Source organism: Puma concolor, chromosome A1 (assembly GCF_028749965.1).
Source record: "Puma concolor isolate L17-30 chromosome A1, mPumCon1.1.hap2, whole genome shotgun sequence".
In the NCBI taxonomy this organism is placed as follows: domain Eukaryota; kingdom Metazoa; phylum Chordata; class Mammalia; order Carnivora; family Felidae; genus Puma; species Puma concolor.
The window spans coordinates 96,242,329-96,266,256 of record NC_141667.1 but is presented as its reverse complement, the minus strand read 5'-3'; the positions used below and the strand labels follow the sequence as shown (position 1 = coordinate 96,266,256).

General features: G+C 38.6%; 2 protein-coding genes and 1 pseudogene across 5 annotated transcripts in view; 2 read left to right on the top strand and 1 right to left on the bottom strand.

Annotated features, from left to right (window-relative positions):
* Positions 1-1,590: 1,590 nt before the first annotated feature.
* Positions 1,591-23,920, bottom strand: DHFR (dihydrofolate reductase). Of its 4 annotated transcripts, none has more exons than XM_086697795.1 (7): positions 23,697-23,920; positions 23,322-23,371; positions 21,178-21,283; positions 15,018-15,144; positions 10,627-10,781; positions 4,991-5,097; positions 1,591-1,950 (listed from the first exon to the last, which is right to left on the bottom strand). In XM_086697795.1, exons 1-6 carry the CDS (start codon positions 23,780-23,782, stop codon positions 5,019-5,021), a joined length of 603 nt encoding a protein of 200 aa, XP_086553921.1. In that variant the 5' UTR covers positions 23,783-23,920; the 3' UTR covers positions 1,591-1,950; positions 4,991-5,018. The 4 variants fall into 4 exon arrangements, with proteins under 4 accessions (XP_086553921.1, XP_086553928.1, XP_025779512.1 ...); XM_086697802.1 differs by having other exon boundaries at positions 5,012-5,097; XM_025923727.2 differs by lacking the exon at positions 1,591-1,950 and having other exon boundaries at positions 3,710-5,097.
* On the top strand, positions 12,075-13,748 carry LOC147584311 (large ribosomal subunit protein eL21 pseudogene; annotated as a pseudogene).
* MSH3 (mutS homolog 3) overlaps positions 23,547-23,928 on the top strand; it is a 189,691-nt gene continuing 189,309 nt past the window's right edge. The window contains exon 1 of the mRNA XM_086697742.1: positions 23,547-23,565. The gene's annotated coding sequence lies outside the window, so the exon portion shown is untranslated. The remainder of the gene's footprint in view (positions 23,566-23,928) is intronic.

Here is a 23,928-nt window from a genome sequence, read left to right as displayed (position 1 = left end):
CCCTTTACGGATGTGGCAGAGTCTGGTGCTAGGTTCACCGAACCTGTTTCCTCTTCCCTCTGGTCCACAGCTAGCCTACATTTTGCAGCCTCCTGGCATTAGTGTGTGATTATGTGACAAAGGTTTGGCCAGAGGGCTGTGGGGGAAAGTGGTACGTGTCCCTTCCAGACAGAGGTCCCTGCCAGACCTCCCACATGTGATCTTCTGTACTCTTTCCTTTTTAGCAACAACCTTGGAAATCCCTAGTTGAAGATAGAATCTCCAAGGTGGAGGGAGTCTGAATCCCTGAATCTCCACCTGGAGAGCTGCCTACTGGTCAGAAACACCTGTGTTGCACTTTATTTGAGCAAGAAATAAGCTTCCATGGTGTTAAGTCATTGAGATTTGGGGTTTATCTGCTAAGGTAGTAAATCCTTAACCAACAGAGGAAGTGGCTAGCATTGCTTTTCACTTTTCATGTACTGTAGAGAAAGCTCACATCAAGTTTGTTTTCATCTATTGACTGGGAATGTAATTTATAGCCATGTGGCTAATATAATGAAATGCCAAATCAACCCCAAATGTGGATGCCACATAGAATTTATTATAATGAGATTGACTATATGATAGAAATTAAATGTGACATTTCAATTCCAGATTGCAAGATTCTATCTATCAACATTTTGAAGATGCTAGACATCTTGAGGGGAGACAAAGGTGAGTAAGATAGTTTCTGCCTGGAAACAGCTGGCAGTCTGGCATAGCTGAACGAGCAAACACTGTTAATTGTATTCTCATATTCATCCTCCTTTCTTCCTTGCCAGGAGAACTTTGATTTTGTTGGGGTGGTGGGGAACAAAATGATAGGTGACTGGTCAAGATTCGTTTTAAGGCAGAGATCCTGAATTCTGATGTGCATTAGTAGAATTAGACTCAAGTGCTAGGAGGATTTGGGACAGGTTTTGCTTTCCTGATGAAAGGGAAATATGTGCCTGACATTTCTCACTTCCTCTCTTCCTCCTGCTGTGAACATGGCTTGATTTCTGAAGCAGTAGTAGTCATTTTGAAATCTTGAGGGAAAACCCCAGAGAATCACAGAGCCAGTAAATCCAAATTTGTTTACCCCACTGTTAACTGGACTTGCTGGTACTTGCAGCTGAAGACACTCCTAACTGATAAGAGATGAGAATAAGAAACAGCTGTTAGGCAAGCTGCGGGTAAGTGCTATAACAGAGATAGGTAGCACTGGGTGATCAGAGGAGGGTGAGAAGGAAGGCTTCATGAAAGAGGGAGCCCTCTGAATTTGGACAGGACTCTGAGGAACACATATGATTTACACTCGACGATACAGGGATGGAGCCATTATACGGAGAGAGAACTGCATAAGGAAGGGGATGTGTGTGGCAAAGCTTGGCTCTATGTGGGGACTTGTGAGGAGCTGCGGGTGGCTTGTGTGTGACATGGAGGGAGTAGAAATTTTAGACAGTAAGTCTGGGAAGATTGATCATTGCCATCTGGAGAAGCCCATAAAGGCCAAGGTGGAGTTTGGTCTTAGTTGGGTCAGCATGAAGGGGAGACGGTGGCATAATAAGAGGTGCAGTTCAGAGACTGTTTGTTGGCCATGTTTATCATAGTTTATTTGGATTGAAAACCACCAATTTAGATTACCCCAACAGTCCAAGTGAGAGCAAATAAAGACCTGAACTAGATATGGTTATGAAAGAGAACAGATTGGCGAAGTGAGGTGAAGTAGGTGAAGTAGGTGCTTGCCGCCGGATGGACCTGGGGCCTGATGACACCTGCCCTTCCTTGGTAAGGCCTTGTGCTGGGTTTTGGAATCTGGAGATGAAGTTTCTTCATGGTTTTTCCTCTGCCGGGAGCATATATCTACCTTCCTCCTGACCGTCAGTCACCATCTCTCTAGATCCTTCAATACCAAGCTCAAATCCCACTTCAGAAGAGTCCACATGTCTATCAATAGGAAAAAGGATAAACAAATGGTGGTGTGGCCATACAGTGGACACTACAAAGTTATAAGGAACAAACCAGTGACACATGTAACAGCATGGCTGACTCTCACATAAATGGTGCTGAGTGAAATAAGTCAGACATCCTGTATGATTCCATTCATATGAAGTTCAGAAACAGGCAAAAATAATCTAAAATGAGGAAAAAAAGCCTCAGAATAGCGCTTGCTATTGGAAAGGGGTATGAAGGAGTTTTCCGGGGTGATGGACAGAGGTTTGAGTCATGAAGACACATGGATTTACTAAAACCCATAAAATGCTACACTTAAGATCTGCATTTCTCCATGTAGATCTTACCCTTCCCCCCAAAAGTAAACAAATTTTGAACTGTAGTTAATGACACACAAGCTTAAGAATCTAAGGATGAAACATCCTGAGATCTAAACTTACTTGGAAATGTATCAAAATATAAGAATGACTGATGGATGGATGGATGGCTAAATATGTGGTAAAGCAGAGATAGCAGTGTTAACAATGACAGAATCTAGGTGATGGATAAGAATGTGTGCTTAATGTATAATTCAGCTTCTCTGTGTGCTTGAAATAGTTCATAATAAAATACTACGGGAAAACCCTCGAGCTTAAGATTTGATAATTCACCTATCAAAGAGGACTGGTAATAAAAAAAAGTTGGGCTTTTCCTGGGGCAAAAATGAAATTGCATTGCCAACCATTTCCAATTATTTGGTCCTGCCCTTTCTGTTCCCCAGGAGACCTCAAGGGGACCGGGAAGTTTTTCTGTTTTTTCTCAAATAATTGATCACATCTTGATTTGTTACTTTACATATTAGTGATTTCCTGATATGTCAATGAGGATTTAGCAGTTAGACAGCCATCCCCACTTTTTCTCTCATATTGTCCCCAAATAGTTACCAGACTTAAGTCCTTTAGTCCGTTTGGGTTGCTGCTACATTCTTTTGCAAATTTCTAGATAGCAACATGGAAGGATTTCTCTTGGTATTTATCCATGAGTACAACTGTTAGGTTGAAGGGTATGTGCTTCTTCATCCTGAATAAATATTGCGAACAAACATGGTAAAAGGCTGACAATGTCAAGTGTTGGTGAGAATGCCACATCTGAGTATGTGGGATGGTACCTTACTGCAGTTTTAATTTGCATTTCCTCAGTTACTAGTGGGAATATTTATCTTTGCATGTATTTATTGGCTATTTGGGTTTCCTCTTCTCTAGATGGCTTGCTTCTTTCTAAGTATCTGAGTCCTAAAAATTCTAGATACCTGTACTAATAGTTTGCTGATTATGTTCCTTGCAGAAAGCTCCACTGTTTTCTTAAGGATTGTAAGTCTCATGCAGTATTGATTCCTTTTCTTGTCTGTGATGTTTTTTTTTTTCCCCCTCTTTGGAAGATTTTAGTAAATTCCTTTATACTCTTGATTTCTATATTCTAATTTTACTGCTGAACATAAGGGGCTCAATTATTATGTTAATTGTTCATGAAATCAACCACATAATACTTAAAAAAATCTAATTACAATAGGCATACCTAATTCATAAAATAACATGCTCAACTCTGATACTGTCGACAGCTTCAGCATACATTTTCCTACACATACTATATACCATCAGTAAATTTTTTAGGTATGATACACAATCGCTTCTTTTATTTAACAGTCTTTGGCATTTTTCTGTCAGTACCTCATTCTTTTTAACTGTTACAGACAATATTAAATTCTACAGACATATTGGTTGGTTATTTCTTTATTGATTGTCATTTGGGCTGTTTCCAAGTTTTATTTTTTAAGTTTTTTTTTTTAAGTTTATTTATTTTGTGAGAGAGAGTGCACGTGTGTGAGTTGGCAAGGGGAGCAGTGCAGAGGAGACAGAGAATCTTAAGCAGGCTCTGTGCTGTCGGTGCAGAATCCGATGTGGCTTGATCTCATGAACTGTGAGATCATGACCTGAGTTGAGATCAAGAGTCTGATGCTTACCCGAATGAGCCACCCAGGTAGCCCTGTTTCCAAGTTGGAAAAAATTCTCAGTGCAACAAATTCTCTTGGGTCTATCTCTTTGTTGTTCAGGATTAATATTTAGAAGTAGAAACTCAGCTCTGGGTCCAAACCCAGAATATTTTTAATTTTAATTGATATTGTTAACTTAAACTCTAAAAAAGTTGTATTAATTTACAAGGCAAAAAATGCCCTTTCTTTGGATACCTAACAAATCCAAATCTTTGCTAACATGGTAGGAAAACATGTTTTAATTTTCCCTTTTTAATTCAGTGAAGTTTAATTTTGTTTCCAACTTCATAATTTTGGTTTCTTGCATTATCTAGTTTCATTTCACTACCTTTTTAATTTCTAATTTTAGCCATATGCTTGTTTTAAACCACTCTTTTTTGTAAAGATCAACTTTATTCTTCTATCATTGTAACATCCATGGAATCCCACAGAAGATCAGAGGCAGAGTTTTTAGAGGTCTCAGACCTTTGCTTTTAACCTTCAAAAAGACAGTGTCCTACCTGCCTCTTTACTAGCCCAATGGAATATACCAGAGTTTCCTCAACTTACTGATTGCCTGAGTGAACAGAACCTTTTTTGAGAAGAGTGAATGAAATGCATAGAGAATTCAAAGTCTCTATTTTAATTTTCTTTTAATATCTGAGTTCTATCTCTTCTGTTTATAATCCATGTCTGACCTTTGGACAAATCTGTCTAGTTCTATCTCTATAGGTCCTGGTTTCAACTCATGCTCTCGGGGAATTTTTTCAACTTTGGTTTTTGAAAGATATGCTACCGTAGGTAGGTGCTGGTCCTTGATGGGCATCATACAGCTATAGCAAAAAAGGTTTCATAAATGGTTATCTGATATGGAATAGTTAAGACTAATTTTAACTATAGTCTACTTAAGATTAATTTATAAAATCTCATTGCTTACAAATAATTAGCCATTGACCTAAAGTCACAAAAGTCTTTTTTTCTAATATTAAAAAAATATGTAATTGGAGGGGAGGGGGAACAACTAACTTGAAATAAACCAGAAAACACCTTCACATTAATTGTTCTTCTCATATACTTCAAATTTGTACTTAATGCTTTTCTCCTCCTGGATATCAGAAAGAACACCTGGGTATCTGTAAAAGAAAAATATGTGGAATAATTTGTCAATTAAAAAAAAGATATATACTGTGTCAATTAAAAAGAGATAGCTCAGCCAAAAGGCATCAATAGAGTAAATAAAAGTTTCGTCTTCATTTTTTTTTCACAATGGTAAGTCACGGCGAAACTAGGTATCATACAAATACACTATGGAACAGTGTAGGAAACAGAAAGAAGAACTTGCAAACTGTACAGAAAGTTGGGAAACAAAAAGTGCAATTTATCCTTTCCTTCTGACTCCTAATTCTTCTGTCTCAAACTAGCCACTGTCAGCAGTTTCTTTTACCTTTCCACTATCACCCAGCTAGTATGAAATGTAGTAACATTTTGCAAATCTTACACTTGATATCAAATTTCTTGCGTGAGCAAATGAAAAACAAGATACAACCTTTAGCTGCTTAGAGCAGAACTGAAGTTATGTGTCCTGTATAGTGAAAGATTCTGCTGTTTAATCAGTGGACACCACCCTGCTCTAATTTCCTAGAGTGTTCCTCACGGCAGTTCTTTTACAGACATCACTGTTTATCTGAAATTTTCTCTCACTTAGATCTGTGTTCCCGCCACCTTCCAATTCAAAACCCAAGCCCTCCTTTGCGTATATACCAAGAGGCAGAGTTGCTAGATCATGTGGTAGTTCTATTTTTAATTTTTTTGAGGAGCCTCCATACTGTTTCCACAGTGGCTGCTACCAGTTTGCATTCCCACCAACAGTACACAAGAGTTCTCTACATCCTCACCAACACCAACACTTGTTATCTCGTTTTTTGTTTTTGATAACAAATCAGGACCTCAAAGAAATATATATCCTCCCATGTTCACTGCAGCCTAGTTTACAGTAGCTAAGCAACCTAAATGCCCATCAAGAGATGAATGATTAAACAAAAATGCTGTATTTACATACAATGGAATATTGTTCAACTTCAAAAAAGAAGGAAATCCTGCCATATGCAGCAACATGGATAAACCTGGAGGTCATTATGCTAAGTGAAATAAGCCAGTCACAGAAGGACAAATACTGCATTATCTAAAATGGTCAGACTCATAAGAACAGAGAGTAGAAGGGTGGTTGACAGGTGTTGGGGGAAAGGGGAAACACAGTTGTTCAAAGGGAATAAACCTTGTTGTGTAAGATGATTAAGTTCCAGAGATGTGCTGTGCAATGCTTTGCCTACAGTTAACAACACTGAATTGGAAAACTAAAATTTTGTTGAGAGGAGGTCTCATGTTGTATTCTTACAATAAAATTTTTTTCCCACTGAAAAACCCACCACCAACAAAAAATCCCCTCAGGTCCTCCACTGAGGACGTACTGACCACTCTCGTCTCCAACCCAAATCTTATACTTCCTCAGTATTGTGCGAGCTGCACCCCCATGTGCTCCAGGTGGGGATGAGGAACACCTGCTTTGATCAGACTTGTGTTTGACTCTGGTTCTGTTGTCTTCACCCTTATGAATAATCTGGCCCTGAGTTCATTACATTAAGTGCTCTATAAATGTTATTCTTTAGTATTATGAGTTTCTTTCACCCCGTATTTTCTAAACTCATTGTAGCAGGGATAAGATAGGGAAAGATTTAAATCTCTTATGATACCCAGTGCAATGCTGAGTAATAACAGGTATTAACCTTTTGTTGACTAATTAGAGGTTATGCCATTTGACAAAAAACATAAACATATAAAGTAACAATAGTATAATAACATATAAAGAAAATAAAATCTATGTTTCTATTTACTGACCATTTCCTGAGCTGTTTCTGTTCAACTGTTTTAGTAGCAATATAGCATTTTTCTTTTTTTAAAGCAGTGATTTTTCGAGGCCAACTTTTAACCATAATTTTAGTTTCTTTGGAATGAGTCACCAAAAAGTAACATTTACATTTTTGCGTGTTTGTAAAATTCTCAAGAGTATCAAGATTCTCAGTTAAAAGATAAAAGCAAAATATCAAAATTATTTCTAAAACCACAAATAATACTTAGAAATACTATGTTATTGGCTGGGTATAGTCAGCAGCCACGGTATTAATGTTAATCTGCTCTGTGAAACTGAAATTCAACTCTGCTTCGGATGAATTTTACTTTTCACAATATTCATATATTCAGTCTATTATTCTTTCAAGAGAGAGAGCATGCCTACACACAGGGAGGGAGGGAGAGAATCCCAAGCAGACTCCACACCCAGCGCAGAGCCTGACACAGGGCTCAATCTCACCACTGTGAGATCATGACCTGAGCCGAAATCAAGACTCAGACACTTAACTGATTAAGCGACCCAGGCGCCCCCATATTCAGTCTGTTTAATAATGACAGAACTACCCCAACCATCATAATTCCAAACTTTTCTGAAGAGCAAACTGCTTAGGAGCCACATATGAACTCTGAGTTTAAGCCTAACAGGATGTGGAAATGCCTCCTATTTGTTATGAACCACCCAGATAGAGATCCCCCTCTAGAATCTTCAGGCAGTAAGGAATCCAGTAGATATGAAGAAACATAAGATTCGAACTGACAAAGCATGAGAATACTGAGATGATGTAATGTAAAGTCTAAGAAAGAGGTAAATAGTTATCTATAAGAAACAACTCACAACTAAATTTAAATGAAGACAATAGCAAGCACAGGCTCAGGAGGAGACATACAAATAGTATGAATAAGGATCCTGTTGGCTAGTCAAGGAACTAATGGGAACAGAAGAGGAACTGTTAGCCCATCAAAAACTTTCTTAAATTTGTCCATTGATAAGGGGCATCTGTCCCAGCTCTGGAGCCAACTACGGCCTCAAAGGCCTCTTCTGGCCTTTATCCTCTTTGCATAGTTACATGGAACGCTGTTAACTACAAGGAAAAACCTGTTTGGGGCTCATTAAGCAGAAAACTGCTGGTATAAAACATTTAGGCCTGCTGGTTTGGCTGGAGCCTAGTGTGAAATAGTTTGAGATGGGAAAGATTTCTTATAGGTAAGATGAATGAGGGCACAGCCTTAGAGGACAGGCTGGAATGCTGCTGTTAAAAAAAAAAAAAAAAAAAAAGAAGAAAAAAAAGAATTATGCAGACAATGACCCATGGGGGAAAAAGGCAGACGCAAAGTAAAACCTAACTTTGTTAAGATTTTTTTTCTGCTTTTAGGTTTCTACCACTTGTGGCTTCACCCACATTCTAATTTTATTCCCTTTGCACTTCACAATAGTCCTCTCATCTTTATTTCATTTTACTAGTGCTTTTATTACCAGGAAGTATGGTGTTAATAAAAGATAACTGTTTGAACTGAAACTTATGTCACTACAAGAGGGCCACTAATAGGGAGAATGGGGGGGTCTAAACTCTGTGTAGCTGTGGGAAAAGAAAAAGGGGAAGTAGAGAACAATCAGAGCTCATTTCTGGACGGTACGGAGCAATTCTAAGTTCCCCAGTGTACAGACATTTGGAGAGAATGCAGCTCAAGAATTGAGCAACATTACGGATTTTCAGGGACAAAGTATATTCTCTTTGTCTTTCCAGGTTTCTCTTTTTTCTACCTCAGGAAAGACTGACCTACTCCAGATCTCCCCTTAGGGGATTCCCTCCACTCTGCGTTCAGGAGGTTGTTACTATGTTGGTACAGGCTTCAAAGTAAGACAACCATCAAATGATGTAACAGGAAAAAAAAAAAAAAGACTCCATTTTCTTTCATAGCCTTGTCTAGAATGTCCATTTTTGAGCAATTTCCTTGGAATTTGGTTTTGGATAGAAATTTCCTATCTGAAGCTTCCCACTATTAAAATTTTCTAAGACATTTAAAGAACTGGGGAGCCTGGGTGGCTCAGTCACTTAAGTATCTGACTCGGTTTCGGCTCAGGTCATGATCTCACAGTTCATGGGTTTGAGCACCGCATCGGGCTCGGTGCTCTCAGTGAAGAGCCTGCTTGGGATTCTCTCTCAATCCCTTTTCTGTGCCCTTCCCTCACTCTCTCTCTCTCTTAAAATAAATAAATAAACTTAAAAAAATTAAAAAATAAGAACACCAATCCTTCACAAACTCTTCCAAAAAAATAGAAGAGGAAAGAGACCATTTCCTGACTCATTCTGTGAGGCTGGTACTCTCCTGACACCGAAACAAGGTGAACACATTATTAAAAAATGAAACTACAGACCAATACCCATTCTGAATATAAATGCAAAAATCCTCAACAAAATATAAGCAAATTAAATCCAGGAACATATAAAAAGGACTACACATTACTACCAAGTGGATTTATTCCAGAAATGCTAGAATAGTTTAACACGAAAGTCATTGAATATAATACACCATATTTATTAATATTTATTAATATTAGAAGGATGTGTTAAAACCTAGTCTGAAAGCATTGATACGATTAATCTTCTACTTTTACTCTTCATAGCCGATAGCTGAGAAGTACTTAAAAAAACTTTTTTTTAAAGTTGAAGTATGAAAAGTGCTTTTAAACTAAAATGCTGTGAGTTTTCAAAATCAGGCAGTTTCCTGCTGAAATCTTAACTCCATCTTTTCTTCCATCACCACCACTGCTATCCAAGTCTCTTGTTCTTTCACCTAAACTCCTGCAGCTAACTGGTCTCCCAGCTTCACTCTTGTCCCTTCTGTTCTCCACAAACAGCTGGAACAAGGTCACCCTCTCTTCAAACCCTCTAAACTTGTGTCTGGTCTGCCCCCTCTGGCCTCCCCCTTGCTTATAATGCTCAGAGGAGTCAGTCCCTGCTCAGGGTCAGGGAGCACAACCAAGCTTGTTCCTGCCCTCTGGTCTCTACACAAGCTATTTCTCTGGTTTCTGGAATGCTCTTCTCTTTGCATGGTTGGCTTCTTGACATTTAGATCTCAGCGTAGACACCACCTCTTCAGAGAGGACTTCTCAGACAATATGGTATTTACCACATCACAATATTTCAGTTCTCCATATAGCAACTCTCTTAATGTTTACCTTTCATTTACTACTCTCCTTTTCTACTACAAATACTCTAATCTTAGAGAGTAGTGACATCTTCTTGGTAAGCACTGCTTCCCCAGTGCCTAAGACAGTGTCTGATGCTAAGCAGAGACCTCATAGAATGAGCTAATGAGTACTCTCTAGATTTCAGTCAAATTATTAAAACTTAAACATCCCAAGTTTGTTAAAGCAGATTTCCCAAAATTCCTAGTTTTTTTAAAAAATTTTTTAATGTTTATTTATTTTTGAGACAGAGAGAGACAGAGCATGAACGGGGGAGGGGCAGAGAGAGAAGGAGACACAGAATCGGAAGCAGGCTCCATCCAGGCTCTGAGCCACCAGCCCAGAGCCCAATGCGGGGCTCAAACTCACAGACCGCGAGATTGTGACCTGAGCTGAAGTCGGACGCTTAACCGACTGAGCCACCCAGGTGCCCCTCAAAATTACTAGTTTTTGTCTGCAGAACACATTACTACTCCAAAGTCAATATGAAGAGATAAACTGTTTCTCTGATTCTTAAGCAGGAAATCCAAAAGTACTTCAGACAAATTAATAACATTTTACTTACTCTGGGAGAAGTTTATATTTCTCCAAATCAATTTCTGGAAAAAATGTGTCACTTTCAAACTCCTGCATAATCCTTGTCACAAATAGTCTAACGTGGCCTGGCCTGTTCATGGCTTCCTTTGAAAAAACACAAGAGGCATCAATTTCTTTATTTATCTGTCAAAAGAAACAGAAACTCTTAAGATTTGTTTGTTTTAATTACATAGTCAAGTTTGTAGCTGGTATTAAGAGACATGCTCCATAACTTGTCACCTCCAAAGCATGCTATTTAAATATCCTATTATTAAGTTTGGGGTCCTGCAAAGTATGTCTTAGTTATTTTGAGAATGGCACTAATAATTATCACTAATTATGAGAGTGAGTTTAAATATATTCTGGCCTCTAGTTTGCTTACACGAATTTTTTTCATTTAAGCATTCAGTATTATCTTCTTTCTTTGGTGGTTGTTTAAGAATTAAGAACCCTAAATTATCTAGTTGCTCTCCACAGAAAAATTTGCATATGTATATATATGGATAAGATAGTATATAATTTTATGAGATTTTGATTACTAAAAATCCCAAGGGCATACTTAATTAGTACATTTACACAGAATTTAATAACGCTTCCATTTCTTAGGAGATAGCTACAATGCTAGCAGGTAATTTACTTTCTTAGCCTCTGTTGCTAATGATTGTATTGGCCTTATATTGTTAATGACTTTTCTAACTATAGCCTATGCTACTGTTGATAGTTTCTATAGAAAAAACTGCACTTGGGGGCGCCTGGGTGGCGCAGTCGGTTAAGCGTCTGACTTCAGCCAGGTCACGATCTCGCGGTCTGTGAGTTCAAGCCCCGCGTCAGGCTCTGGGCTGATGGCTCAGAGCCTGGAGCCTGTTTCTGATTCTGTGTCTCCCTCTCTCTCTGCCCCTCCCCCGCTCATGTCCTGTCTCTCTCTGTCCCAAAAATAAATAAACGTTGAAAAAAAAAATTAAAAAAAAAGAAAAAACTGCACTTGAATGAATATCTTAAAACTCTAATAAAAAGTCATGAGTCCTAATTGCATCTCCAAGAAAGTAATAACCCTTGATTTTCAAATAACTTATGGAAGAAAAAAATCTATAATTTCAAGTGTGTGTTATCCTTGAAATTCCAAATAAGGGCATAGAACAAATGTTACTTTTTATTTTTGGCTTTTTACTACAGTAAATATAAAATCATTTATTCTCTTGCCCCAATCAAATAAATATCCTACCAATTCTTAATGTTATCAAAAATTAGAAAAACTGAATAGGACGAACCACAGCAGCATTTGAAAGTCTATATCCAAGGAAATACTATATGGCACAACCTTTTCTGTAAAGGGTCATATGTAAATATTTTAGGCTTTGTGGACCATGTGGTTTCCTTCTTTCCTTTGTGGGCAACAGCTGTAGACAATACTAAACCAATGGGCATGGCTGTGTTCCAATGAAACTGTGTTTACAAAAACAGGCTGGCCCCAGGGAAGATGAGCCTAAAAGTTCTACAAGTTATGGTGATGAGAGGCAGGTGCATAATATAAAATTACCAGGTGGAGATTCTACTTCCTTATAATTTATGTACATATAAATACATCAAATTATATATTTAAATATTTATAAAAAATAGGGGTGCCTGGGTGGCTCAGTCAGTTGAGCGTTCCGGCTTCAGCTCAGGTCATGATCTCGCGGTCTGTGAGTTCGAGCCCTGCGTCAGGCTCTGTGCTGACAGCTCAGGGCCTGGAGCCTGCTTTGGATTCTGTGTCTCCCTCTCTCTCTCTGCTCCTCCCCTGCTCACACTTTGTCTCACTGTTTTTCAAAAATGAATAAATGTAAAAAAAAAAAAAAAAAAAAAAATTAAATATTTATAAAAAGTAGATTTTCAAGTGAATGTGGTATTAAATCATTCAAAATGCATATTGAACAAAATAAAGAAATGACTTGTTTTCCTAAAAATTCATGCTTGGCTGAAAGATCAAAGGAAAATGTCCATTTCCTCATAAAACAAATAAAGCAAACCAAAGGTTCTAGAAACAGGTCTGGGATCCTGGTATATCTTTAAGTCTTTTAAAACAAATTCAGTGTATATATGTTATAACAAGACACCAAAGTGTAGGGGCTGGCTTTTTTCCTTCCCATAAACTTTAATTTTTTATTAGTGTTTTAAGAGTCCAAAAATTCTATTTATTATCCTCAAAAATTTTGAAAGCTGAAAGTCATTTGGTATTCAAAAGAAGAAATATTTTGGAGCACCTGGCTGTCTCAGTCTGTGGAATGTGACACTCCTGATGTGAGGGTTGTGGGTTTAAGCCCCATGTTGGGTATAGCGATTACTTAAAAAAATAAAATCTTATGGGGTGCCTGCGTGGCTCAGCCGGTTGATCATCAGACTTCAGCTCAGGTCATGATCTTGCAATTTTTGAGTTTGAGCCCCGTGTCAGGTTCTGTGCTGATAGCTCGGAGCCTGGAGCCTGCTTCAGATTCTGTCTCTCTCTCTCTCTCTCTCTCAAAAATAAATAAACATTAAAAAATAAAATAAAATAAAATAAAATAAAATAAAATAAAATAAAATTAAATTAAATTAAATTAAATTAAAAAAAAAAAAGAAGTTTTCAGCTGGAGCCTCCATCTTCCAGTAATTCACCAAGGGAAAGAGGAGAGGCACCTGCTGAATGTGCTCTAGGTGTTCTAGGAAACATGGAGTTGTTCCGTTGGCTACATACCTGTGAATCTACAAGAAAGCTTTATTTTGGACATCAAGGGAATGGGCACTGTTCAACAAGAAATGTTTCACGAATGTTACCACTGCAAAACTGGAAGAGTCTACAATGTTACCCAGCATGCTACTTGCATTGCTGTAAACAAACAAGGGCAGATTTTTGCCAGGAGAGTTAATGTATGTATTGAGCAAATGTACTCAAAAGAGCCGAGATAGCTTCCTGAAGTGTGTAAAAGAAAATGATCTGAAAAAGAAGGAAGCCAAAGAGAAAGGTACATGGGTTCAACTGAAAAGCCAGCCTGCTCCACCCAGAGAAGTACATTTTGGGAGAACCAATGGAAAAGAGCCTGAACTGTTGGAACCCCTTCCCTATGAATTCCTGGCATGATAAGTGTAAAAAACAAAACAAAACAAAACAAAACAAAACCTCAAGACTGGGGAAAAAAAAAATAAGGACTCTTTTCTCTTTTTTTTTTTTAAATTTTTTTTTTTTTTTTTCATCGTTTATTTATTTTTGGGACAGAGAGAGACAGAGCATGAACGGGGGAGGGGCAGAGAGAGAGGGAGACACAGAATGTGAAACAGGCTCCAGGCTCTGAGCCATCAGCCCAGAGCCTGATGCGGGGCTCGAACTCACGGACCGCGAGATCGTGACCTGGCTGAAGTCGGACGCTTAACCGACTGCACCACCCAGGCGCCCCAGGACTCTTTTCTCTTTTACTCGTTTTTTTCTATTATTATGAAACATGTAATAGTTTTCCTATGCTTTCATATTATACAAAATTGTTAAGTTTTCTTTTAACAAATTCGTATACATTTAGTCAGTGTATAGTAACTGAGAGCCCCATCCCTTTCTCAGTAAGGACCTATATATTCTTGGAAAAAGGGGAGAATTCAGTATATCAGGGCACATCTAGGGAGTAGAAAACAGTGCAATGGAAGTACAATTCTAAGGGAAGGATTTAGAATGTTTTTATCATTTTTTTTTAGTGTTTATTTATTTTGAGAGAGGGAGAGACAGGGTGGGGAAGGGGCAAAGAGAGAGGGAGACACAGAATCTGAAGCAGGCTCCAGGCTCCAGCTGTAGGCAGAGAGCCTGACACAGGGCTTGAACCCATGAACCGTGAGATCACGACCCAATCCGAAGTTGGTTGCTTAGCCAACTGAGCTACCCAGGAGCCCCTAGAATATTTTTAAATTGGAAACATCAACTATTTGGAATTGAAAATCAACTGGAACAGGCTTAAAAACTCACTTTTATATTTTTATTTACTTTTCATGATAGTATCTAAAACGAATAAATCAAATTGACAATGTGTCTAGTTTACAGTAGGGATAATGTACTTCCTTTTGCTCATGGCCTAATTTTTTAAAAGTTCAGATGGGGCGCCTGGGTGGCGCAGTCGGTTAGGCGTCCGACTTCAGCCAGGTCACGATCTCGCGGTCCGGGAGTTCGAGCCCCGCGTCGGGCTCTGGGCTGATGGCTCGGAGCCTGGAGCCTGTTTCCGATTCTGTGTCTCCCTCTCTCTCTGCCCCTCCCCCGCTCATGCTCTGTCTCTCTCTGTCCCCAAAATAAATAAAAAACGTTGAAAAAAAAAAATTTAAAAAAAAAGTTCAGATGGCAGGGAATCTGAAGGAAAGTGGGGTAGAACATTTCTTTATGATTTTACTTACCTTATAAACAGAACTGCCTCCCACTACCCAAACCATGTCCACTTTATGTGCTAATTCTGGTTGCTCAGTAAGTTCTAAGGCATCATCCAGACTTTTGGCAAGAAAATGAGCTCCTTGTGGAGGTTCCCTGAATTTAAAAAAATTACAAATAATGTTTATAAAATCCATTCATACCAGTCAAGTAATCTGAATTGGAATAAGTAATTATAAAACCAAAATCATCATAAATATGAATTCTGTCAATAATAAACACTTAACATCAATATGGCCTATGACCAATAATTCAAACCATATTTGTGTATGTACGGTCCACAATGAATCAAAAAACAGAAACACTTCTGGTATCTTGTGATATTTATGGTTGAAAAAAAATCAGAAGAGTAGTGGTCTCTGGAGGGATGGGGTAAAGATTCACTGGGAAGAGGCATAAGGGAACTTAGGAGGGGTCATGGTAAAATTCTCCATTTTTGATATGGGGTTACATAGGTGCATACATTTGTCAAAATTTAGCAAAAATACATTTAAGACTTGTACATTTCATTGTATGTAATATTTATCTCAAAAGATGGGGCACCTGGGAGGTTCAGTTAGTTAAGCGTCTGACTCTTGATTTCAGCTTATGTCATGATCTCAGGATTCCTGAAATGAAGCCCTGCATTGGGCTCTGCGCTGTCAGCTTGGGATTCTTGCTCTCCCTCTCTCTGCCCCTCCCGAACTTGTGTGTGGGCGTGCTTGCATGTTTGCTCTCTTTCAAAATAAATAAACTTAAAAAAAAAAATTGTAAAGAAATATTGAACTCTAGTTAATGATATATATATATGCTGAAGTATTTAAGGGAAAACATACAGATGTTTCCATGTTACTCTGAAATGCTTAAAAAAAAAAGACCAATGGATGCATGGATGGATGGTAAAACAAGCATAATAAATTGTTAATGGTGGAATCTATGTGTTAGGTATACAGGTGTTTAAGGTTCTTTATGTTTGAAAGATTCATAAAAAATGTTGGAGAGAGAGTAGTATGTTTGAATGACTGTAGTTTGGAATGATATTCAAACTGTTCATATGTGATGAATGGGGAGTAAAAGACTTTTCATGTTTGAAATATAGAAGTGGATGAAGTATTAATAAGCATGTATATTTTTAAAATTAAAATCCAAAGGAGAAAGAATTAATTTCAGTGTTACATCTTCAGTTTAATTTCTCCCTATCTCCACAACTGTTTATTTTTTCCTGGGGGGGGGGGGGAGGGGGTGGGTGGAGAGTGATAATTCCCTTTATAATTGAAGAAACATAGAATTTGACTTTCATTGTAATTAGAGAACAGAAATTATAATTCAAAGTCAAGTTCTTAGAGTGATGCTTTAAAAAATTATGTAACTGTCTCTGAACTAGTGCTTATAACAATGATTAATCAACAGCTAATGGAGATTACTAATTCTCTTCACTGCCTCCTCCCTCACCTCCTTCATAGATATTTTACTTATTTCACCCTTTGTCATCTCTAAAGGAGTAAGATAGCACAAAGAATGTATTTTGACTAAAAGCTGAAAAAAGACTCGCACACCAGGGTGAGGTTAAATGAGCCAAGGAAGTCTCTAAGGTGTCAGGGAGGCTGCAGCGAGTAGGCTGGACAAGGCTGTGTAGGGGGAGAACTGAGTCTAGATTTGAGCTTGGGGAGAAGGTAGTCTAGCTAAAGTCTAGAATGACAAACAGAGTCCAGGTGGTTTTAGTAACTGAGGATGCTGAAGTCAGAAATGATGACAGGTGTCAGGGAAGAATGAAAAATGGTGGTTTAGGATCTGACATAGTGACTTAGGATCTGACATGAGAGGAGAATTTGAAGAGGTGTCCTAGAAATTGGTGGGTTGTAGCAAAATAATTTAGAAGGTGGTATAAATGTTTGGCGTGGATTCAAAGAAAGGGGACAATCATTCTGTGTAGATTGTGGAACAATGGCTTGAAATGCTTCCAGGGCTTAAGGTGAAGACTACTTTTTTACCCTTTTGTAATGAGTCTGTTAAAGGAAAACAAAGACTAGATTAAGGATTTGTTTCAGATTTTAATTATCATAAAGACATGGAGGAAATGCTTCTGCAAAATGTTATTCCTTAGCAGTTTAGGAATGTTTGAAACACTTGACCCAAGATGGGTATAAAAATATAAGCAAAAAGTTGAGCTAATGTTTGAGCTAATTAGGCCACTGTGTTCACTGTGTTAAAGCACAAATCCTAGGAACACAGTGAATAGTATATAGCAAACACTCAATACTGTGACTTATTTCATTGCCCACTTTCCTTCCTCTATTTATCTCAGACTAAGAGAGATTGCATTCCCTGACAAGAGAGTTGGTATGTGGTTCCATATGTAGTCAAGCATGTGGACATCTTTGATATCTTGTTTCAAACTTAGAATCTTAGCTCCTGAAGAGGGCTGGCATGAGGACTAAGAGATAATGCAAAACAGTAGGCACACCAGTGATACTTCCATCCTTCTCCCTTCTCCAGAGAGGCTGCTTTTTACCTGGATAGTTACATTAGAAAGATCTAACATTTGAGGACCCATTTGCTCTCCCAAGTAGTGGGAACAGGTAGTACTTTATATGCATCAGACTAGCAGTCCTATGTAAGTATTTTTATTCCTTTTTATAGATGATATTGAGGCTGAAGGATTCAGTGGCCAGTGGTTACAGATCTAGGAAATGGTGGACCTGAGATTTGAACTCCAGCAGCCTGACATTGGGAGTCTGTGTGTTACAACTCCCTACATAGACAAGGGATTCAACTGGTGGCCATAGGCTACAAAGGTGTCAAATTCTCGTCCCCTCAGACCTCAGGATGGTGTGGCCTAGTTTAGCAGAGCCTTAAGACCAGTGTCCTCTGGCCTTGAGCAGCCTCATTTGATTACCTCAGGGTACCATATAAACATTACCTTTTCTCACTGTGCCTGATGTGAAAGATGATGTGGCAGATGGAATTCTGGCTCAATTTCCTAGACTGTTGGGAAAGCACTTAAAAAACAAAAAACCCTAGGCTAGAATCATATCTTAACCAGAATTCAAAAATATGTTCAATTTAAGACCTTTCAAACTCATTCTCTGAAACAGAATTTCCAACTAAAATTAAAATTGGTTCAAGCATGCTCCATCCTCATAATCGAATACTATGTACCCACTAAAAATATTCATAGAAATTAATCTTTCCATATATCAAATGGGGAAAAAAACAGGTTACAAAGTGATATTATGTGGGATCATCCTATTTTTATAAATCACCTAAAGACCATCCATTCTGTAAAAATTTCTGAACCCCTGCTTTGCTAGGGGATATACTAAGTGCTGGGATATACTAAGTGCCACTGTACCAGTGGCAGGCAGAGGTGTATCTCAGCAGTGGCCATAGTATGAAAAGGATATGCGATGGGGATGTGTGGAGGATGCCAGGTAGGCAGAGGTGGTACATCATCTGGGTGGGGTGATGAAAGAGAATACTCCTTGGAGAATGATCCCTTAGCTGACAGTCTCAAAGGAGATAAAAACATGTGCAAGACACGGAAGTGATGGATGACCACAGAGGATACTGAGGTTTATACAGAAGTTACAGAAGTTATTTATTTAACACAAGAAAGCTCCAAGAAAGTTGAAGGTAGAAGTAGTATGTAGTGAGGTTTAAAACAGTAAAGGGTAGCACAACAGAGCAAGGTCTTGAGACCAGGAGAAAACGGGAGTCTAGGATAAAGTGGTGGGGGCAGACGGAGGATTCTGGTTGACAGGAGGGGATTTTTGACTCAAGACTGTGGGAAGGAAGAACAAAGTGATAGATTAGGGCAAAAAAAGAGATCACAAGCCTGCTCATTGTGTTCCCGTTAATATTTTCTATTAGAGACCAAAGATAATTCTGCCAAAATAGAAAAGCTGGGACAGTAGGATCTGATATTGATAGGGTCCTTTCTGTGTGCCATAAATTTAACATAAAAAATTTCAATTAATCCTCAAAATCACCCTAAGAAGTTCTCATTATTAATCCCATTTAGTAGACAAGGAAACTGTCATTCAGCAAGGCATCAAGTTAATAGGTACCAGACCAGGTATTGGAAGCCAGGTTGGTAACTCTTTGCTGTACCAAGTGTGTGAATAGTGAGGACAGAAGAGAGAAAGCTTTAATCACTGTGGAGAATATGACCGTAAAAAATTATTATACTATGAGATGTCAAATAGCTTTCATGAGTTGAAGACAATTTACAACATCTTATATCATGAAGGAAATTTTGGATTTACTAAAGATGCTGTCAAAGCTATAGCACTGTGGTAAAATTTATTTAATTTTTGGTTCCAAAGCCTTAAAAAATTACTTTATTGTGCTATAAGTTATATACCATTCAATTTATCCTTGAGGATTCAACTTCTTACATTGAAGGGTGGTGGTGAAAAACTGAGTATTTCTAAAAGCTTGCCTGAGCAATAGCGATTACATGGGTAAATCTCTCCCCTTTAATTCAGAATCTAGCACTGTATGGCATAGAGCAGGTGCCCAGGTTATGTGTGTAACTGACCCCCAAGTAGGGAAGCAGAAGGAAGCACAAAAAATAAACTCTAAAATGTTTTCCTAACTGGTACGTTTATTTCCTCGGAATAACTGATAATAAAAACTCTGAAATTTTCTGTCTTAAAAAAAACAAGTGAAATATAGCAACAAATGTTATATAAGAAACAACCAAACCCAATTACATGCACAACAGTGGGGGGGGGGGGGTCATAAAGAAGAAATTAGACTCATCATTTGTGGAGATTTGCTGGCTCAATTGAATATCCCCCCCCACTGAGATTTGTTTATATCTGTTGTAGCTCAAGCTAGCCATAAATAAACTTGAGTAGTATTCAAGAAGATGTTACTAAAGAGTCTCTGGGAATGGCTACACAGTCTGTGCATTTGGATTCTACCAAGCAAAAAAGATAATCAGAATATCCTAGCAACCAGAATAAAGAGAACAGTATAAAGACTGAGGCAGATGGCAAGATGCACATCAACTTATTCCTCATCATCCAAGGCCATCAATGCAAATATTCTGGTATACTTTCTTTCATGTTTTTACCTGTGCCATTCTAGAGGGGATTTGGGAAAAAAATCTATATAAGCCTGAACCCCCTTGGCCTACAGTTGTATAATGTTTTTTTCCCGCTCATAGTGTGATGGTCTTTGATGTGTTCACTTGGCTGGGCTATAGTCCTTGGTTATTGAGACACTAATCTAAGTATTACTGTAAAGGCATTTTGTAGAAGTGATTAAAGTTGATAAATCGCCTTCAATCTGGGTAGGCAGGATTGAATCAGTTGAAAGGCCTTAAGAGCAGCTCCTCCAGCTTCCCTGAAGAAAAAATTTCACCTGCAGATAGCAGTTTCAGACCCTGCTGAAGAGTTCCAGCATGCCCTTTCTGATGGTGTGCCCTACAGAGTTTTGGACTTGCCTAGCCAGCACCACAAATGTGTAGGCCAATTCCTTGTAATAAAGTCCCCAGGGCATTTCCAGGCATCAGGAACTATCTACTCCAATGTTAGATTGGAGGACAGGAAAATTCCTAGCAGAAGCTAACTGGAGACACTTCTCTTTCTTCAGGATCCCTAGGTCAATTCCAATACTTTCATTTTTTTCACCTGTAGACATTGCATAAAGAATACAAGTACAAAATATTATTTGGGTGTTGTGGTAAACTAGGAATAATCGGGCACAAGGTTATGACTGATTTTTAGCCCATCCTAAAATATCTATCTTACTGTATCCAGGGCAGGGTATGGAGAGGGGATAAACCACTTAATCTTGGTAAACCCCAAAACATATGTGAAACTAGAAAAAAGTTATTAACTGTATTGTATACATGATAATTGAGCCTATTGAGTAACAGTTCAAGGAAACTGGCAAAGCTGTTACCCCAGTGAGATTTAATGTAACTTTTCAGAGTGGTGAAATCAATCACTTAAGTAGCAGAGTGAAATTATTGTCATGTGGCATAAATAACTGCTTATTCATTTTCTGTAATCACCTTTATGACATTAAGCAGCGTGATCAATAGCGCTATATTTATACAATTTTGTTTTGTCATACACAGACCTCTACCATAAGAAATGGGACATGATTTTTTTGTGGTGAATTTGTGATAATACTTACTTGAGGTCTCTACTGAGAACTATATTAATTCTGTCCTTTAAAGGTCGATTCTTCTCCGGAATAGAGAACCATGTCTTTCTACCCATAATCACCAAATTCTGTTTACCTAGAAAATCACATAAAAATAAGTATATTCTGGGAGTATACATTTATATTTTCATATATTCATTTATATGTGCAGAGATAGGACTGTCACAGTGACACCTAGTGGATCTGCTTTAAAAATTAAAACTTAAAACAGGCTTACAAAATTGACATTTATCACCCATTTCCTAAATATACTATTTTTCTCTTTGGTGTTATCTGATTTATATCCAATATTTAGTTTTAATCAATTGCAATTATGTATAATAGTGAAGAGCCAAGATTCTGGGGCAAAGTGCTGAAACTGAATGTATTCAGTCATCTACTAGGCAAGTCACGAATCTTCTATGCCTTATGTTAATGGAGATAACAATAGTTCCTAGTTCTAGGGTTATTGTGCGGATTGAGAATTTAGAACATCTAGTAAGTACCGTTTAACTGTTTGATGTAATAGTATTATTCATTTGTATACTTTGTATTTATATTAGTAGCCATACTTTTAAAGATAGCTGTTTAGGATTCCACTCAATTAAAAAGCCAAAGTGCTTTCAATTGTGCCTCTATTTTTTAAGTAAAATGCTTCTATAGAAACTTTATACACCTAACTTCCATTTTTCATAGAATTATGTGGAAGAAAAATCTTGGGAGTCAGATATCTGGATCAAAGGAATACACACATTTCTATAACTCTGGGTATGTTCTGGCAGGCTATCAAAAGAAGTGCACGTGTCTGTTTTAAAGAATCATCATTAGTTTGAATTTCTTTAAACAAAAATACTAACATTTACAAAATACAAGTACACTATGCATTTTTCTGTATTTTACATCATTACTCATAACCAAATTATCACCTCCAAATGTGGAGACAAATTTTTTTCCTCTAAGAATTAAAACCCCAATAATTCATGGTGCCCCCTGTAGAATATGCACTGCATTTTCAAGGACAGAGCTTTAAGTGTTAATAAGGAGATATCAGTGATCAAAAATAACAGAGCCAAAAGGTGAGGAATTCTGATGAGAAATGGTACAGACTTGGCCTAACAACAAAGGTGGAGATAATGAGTGAAGAGCATAGGAAGACATTGGAAAAAAATTTAAAAAAAAAGAAAGAAAAAGAAAAAAGAGCAAAAAGCCAAGTCAACCTTGGTATCCTTTCATCCACTCATCAAAGAAACACTGTGTTTACTGAAAGCAAGTGAATAGGCCAGGTGTTGGATGCTTTTCCTATTACTAGATCATACACTGGATTCTAGAGTGGTTCATGTCAATTCTTTAGCTTCAAGCTCCTACTATCTTGTCTCTACCGGTGACCTAAGTGCAAGATCCAAGGACCTTGTACCTGTCCAGTTAAAGTTATGCTGCATCTGCTTTCCGATTGACTGTTTGTCTTTTACTCTACTATTTCTTCTCCTATGACCAAATACGTATCTCTTAGGTTTTCAACGGGCATCTCACCACTATATTCTCTTCCATGGTTGTCCTCTCCAGTGGCTCAATTCACCCACTTTGCTGTACCTGAAATTATCCTGGAGATCCCACAAATTCCTTAAACCTCAAAATTATCATTACACCTGCACACTCTTCTCCACTTCTTTATTCTCCATGTCACCCAGACTCTCAAACTGAAGATCTGAGAGTTCATCCTTGATTCTTTCCTGCATCACCTTCACCTTTCTGATCTCCACATCGAGTTCATGGAACTGTTTCTTTTTGTTGTTGTTTTTTTTACTTTTATCTTCTTCACTGCCTTCCAGGCCCTACCATCGCTTTTAGCAGCTATGCCAAAGGCCTCCTCTGGTCTCCTTCCCTGCTCTTTCACTAAAGCCTGTACCTAGCTGCTAATTCTGCCCAGTACCTCAATTTACGCGTGCCCACATAAAATTTCAAATAACTTTTTTTTAAAAAACGTGACAAACCTTGGGAACTGCGTATAAATCACTGGTAAGACAAAAGGTCCCAGATTAACATGGAAAACTTTTTATTTAAGTAAAATTTGCACTGATAAGCTTACTCAAGCAAGATGTTTCCCAAACCTCAATCACTTAAAAATCCCACATTACCTTCTACGGATGAGGTTGTGGTCATCCTTTGGAAATACTTGAATTCATTCCTATAAATTAGACAAACAGGGTTACTCAGAACATTATCTGGTAGGCTCAAGCCGTAACCCTCCCGACAGACGCTGCACTGGGGGGGGTGGGGAAAAGTCCTCGCCGGGCAACAGGAGCAGGACGGAAATCGAGAACTTGGCCGGCCGGCTCCAGATGGCGGAAGGAAGCCCTGGCCCAGCTCTTGCCTGCTCAGGTGAAAAGTCCGATCCCATCCTCCCAACCGAGAGTGTCTGTTAGGCCCCGCCCTGGTGCCGCGATCAAAAGCAACCCGCGCCAGTTCTCCCCGTCCCCCAACACCCAATCCAGCTCCGGGCCCGTAGGTACCTGAGCGGCGGCCAGGGCAGGTCCCCGTTCTTGCCGATGCCCATGTTCTGGGACACAGCGACGATACAGTTTAGCGGACGAACCATGACAGCCGCTGTGCACACCACACCGCTTGCTCACAACCCTGGGAATCCCCGCCGAGCTTGGCGCGAAATTGCAGCCATCCCGCCCCCTCGGTCCTATTTGTGCAGCCGAGACCCCGCCCCCTGCCCCGGCGCACGGCAGGGTCGTG

Coding starts and splice junctions, on each gene's coding strand:
- DHFR (XM_086697795.1), bottom strand. CDS start 23,782: ATGGTTCGTCCGCTAAACTGTATCGTCGCTGTGTCCCAGAACATGGGC. Junction 23,372..23,696: donor CTGCCCTGGCCGCCGCTCAG/GTACCTACGGGC, acceptor TCTAATTTATAG/GAATGAATTCAAGTATTTCC. Junction 21,284..23,321: donor CACAACCTCATCCGTAGAAG/GTAATGTGGGAT, acceptor GTGATTTTCTAG/GTAAACAGAATTTGGTGATT.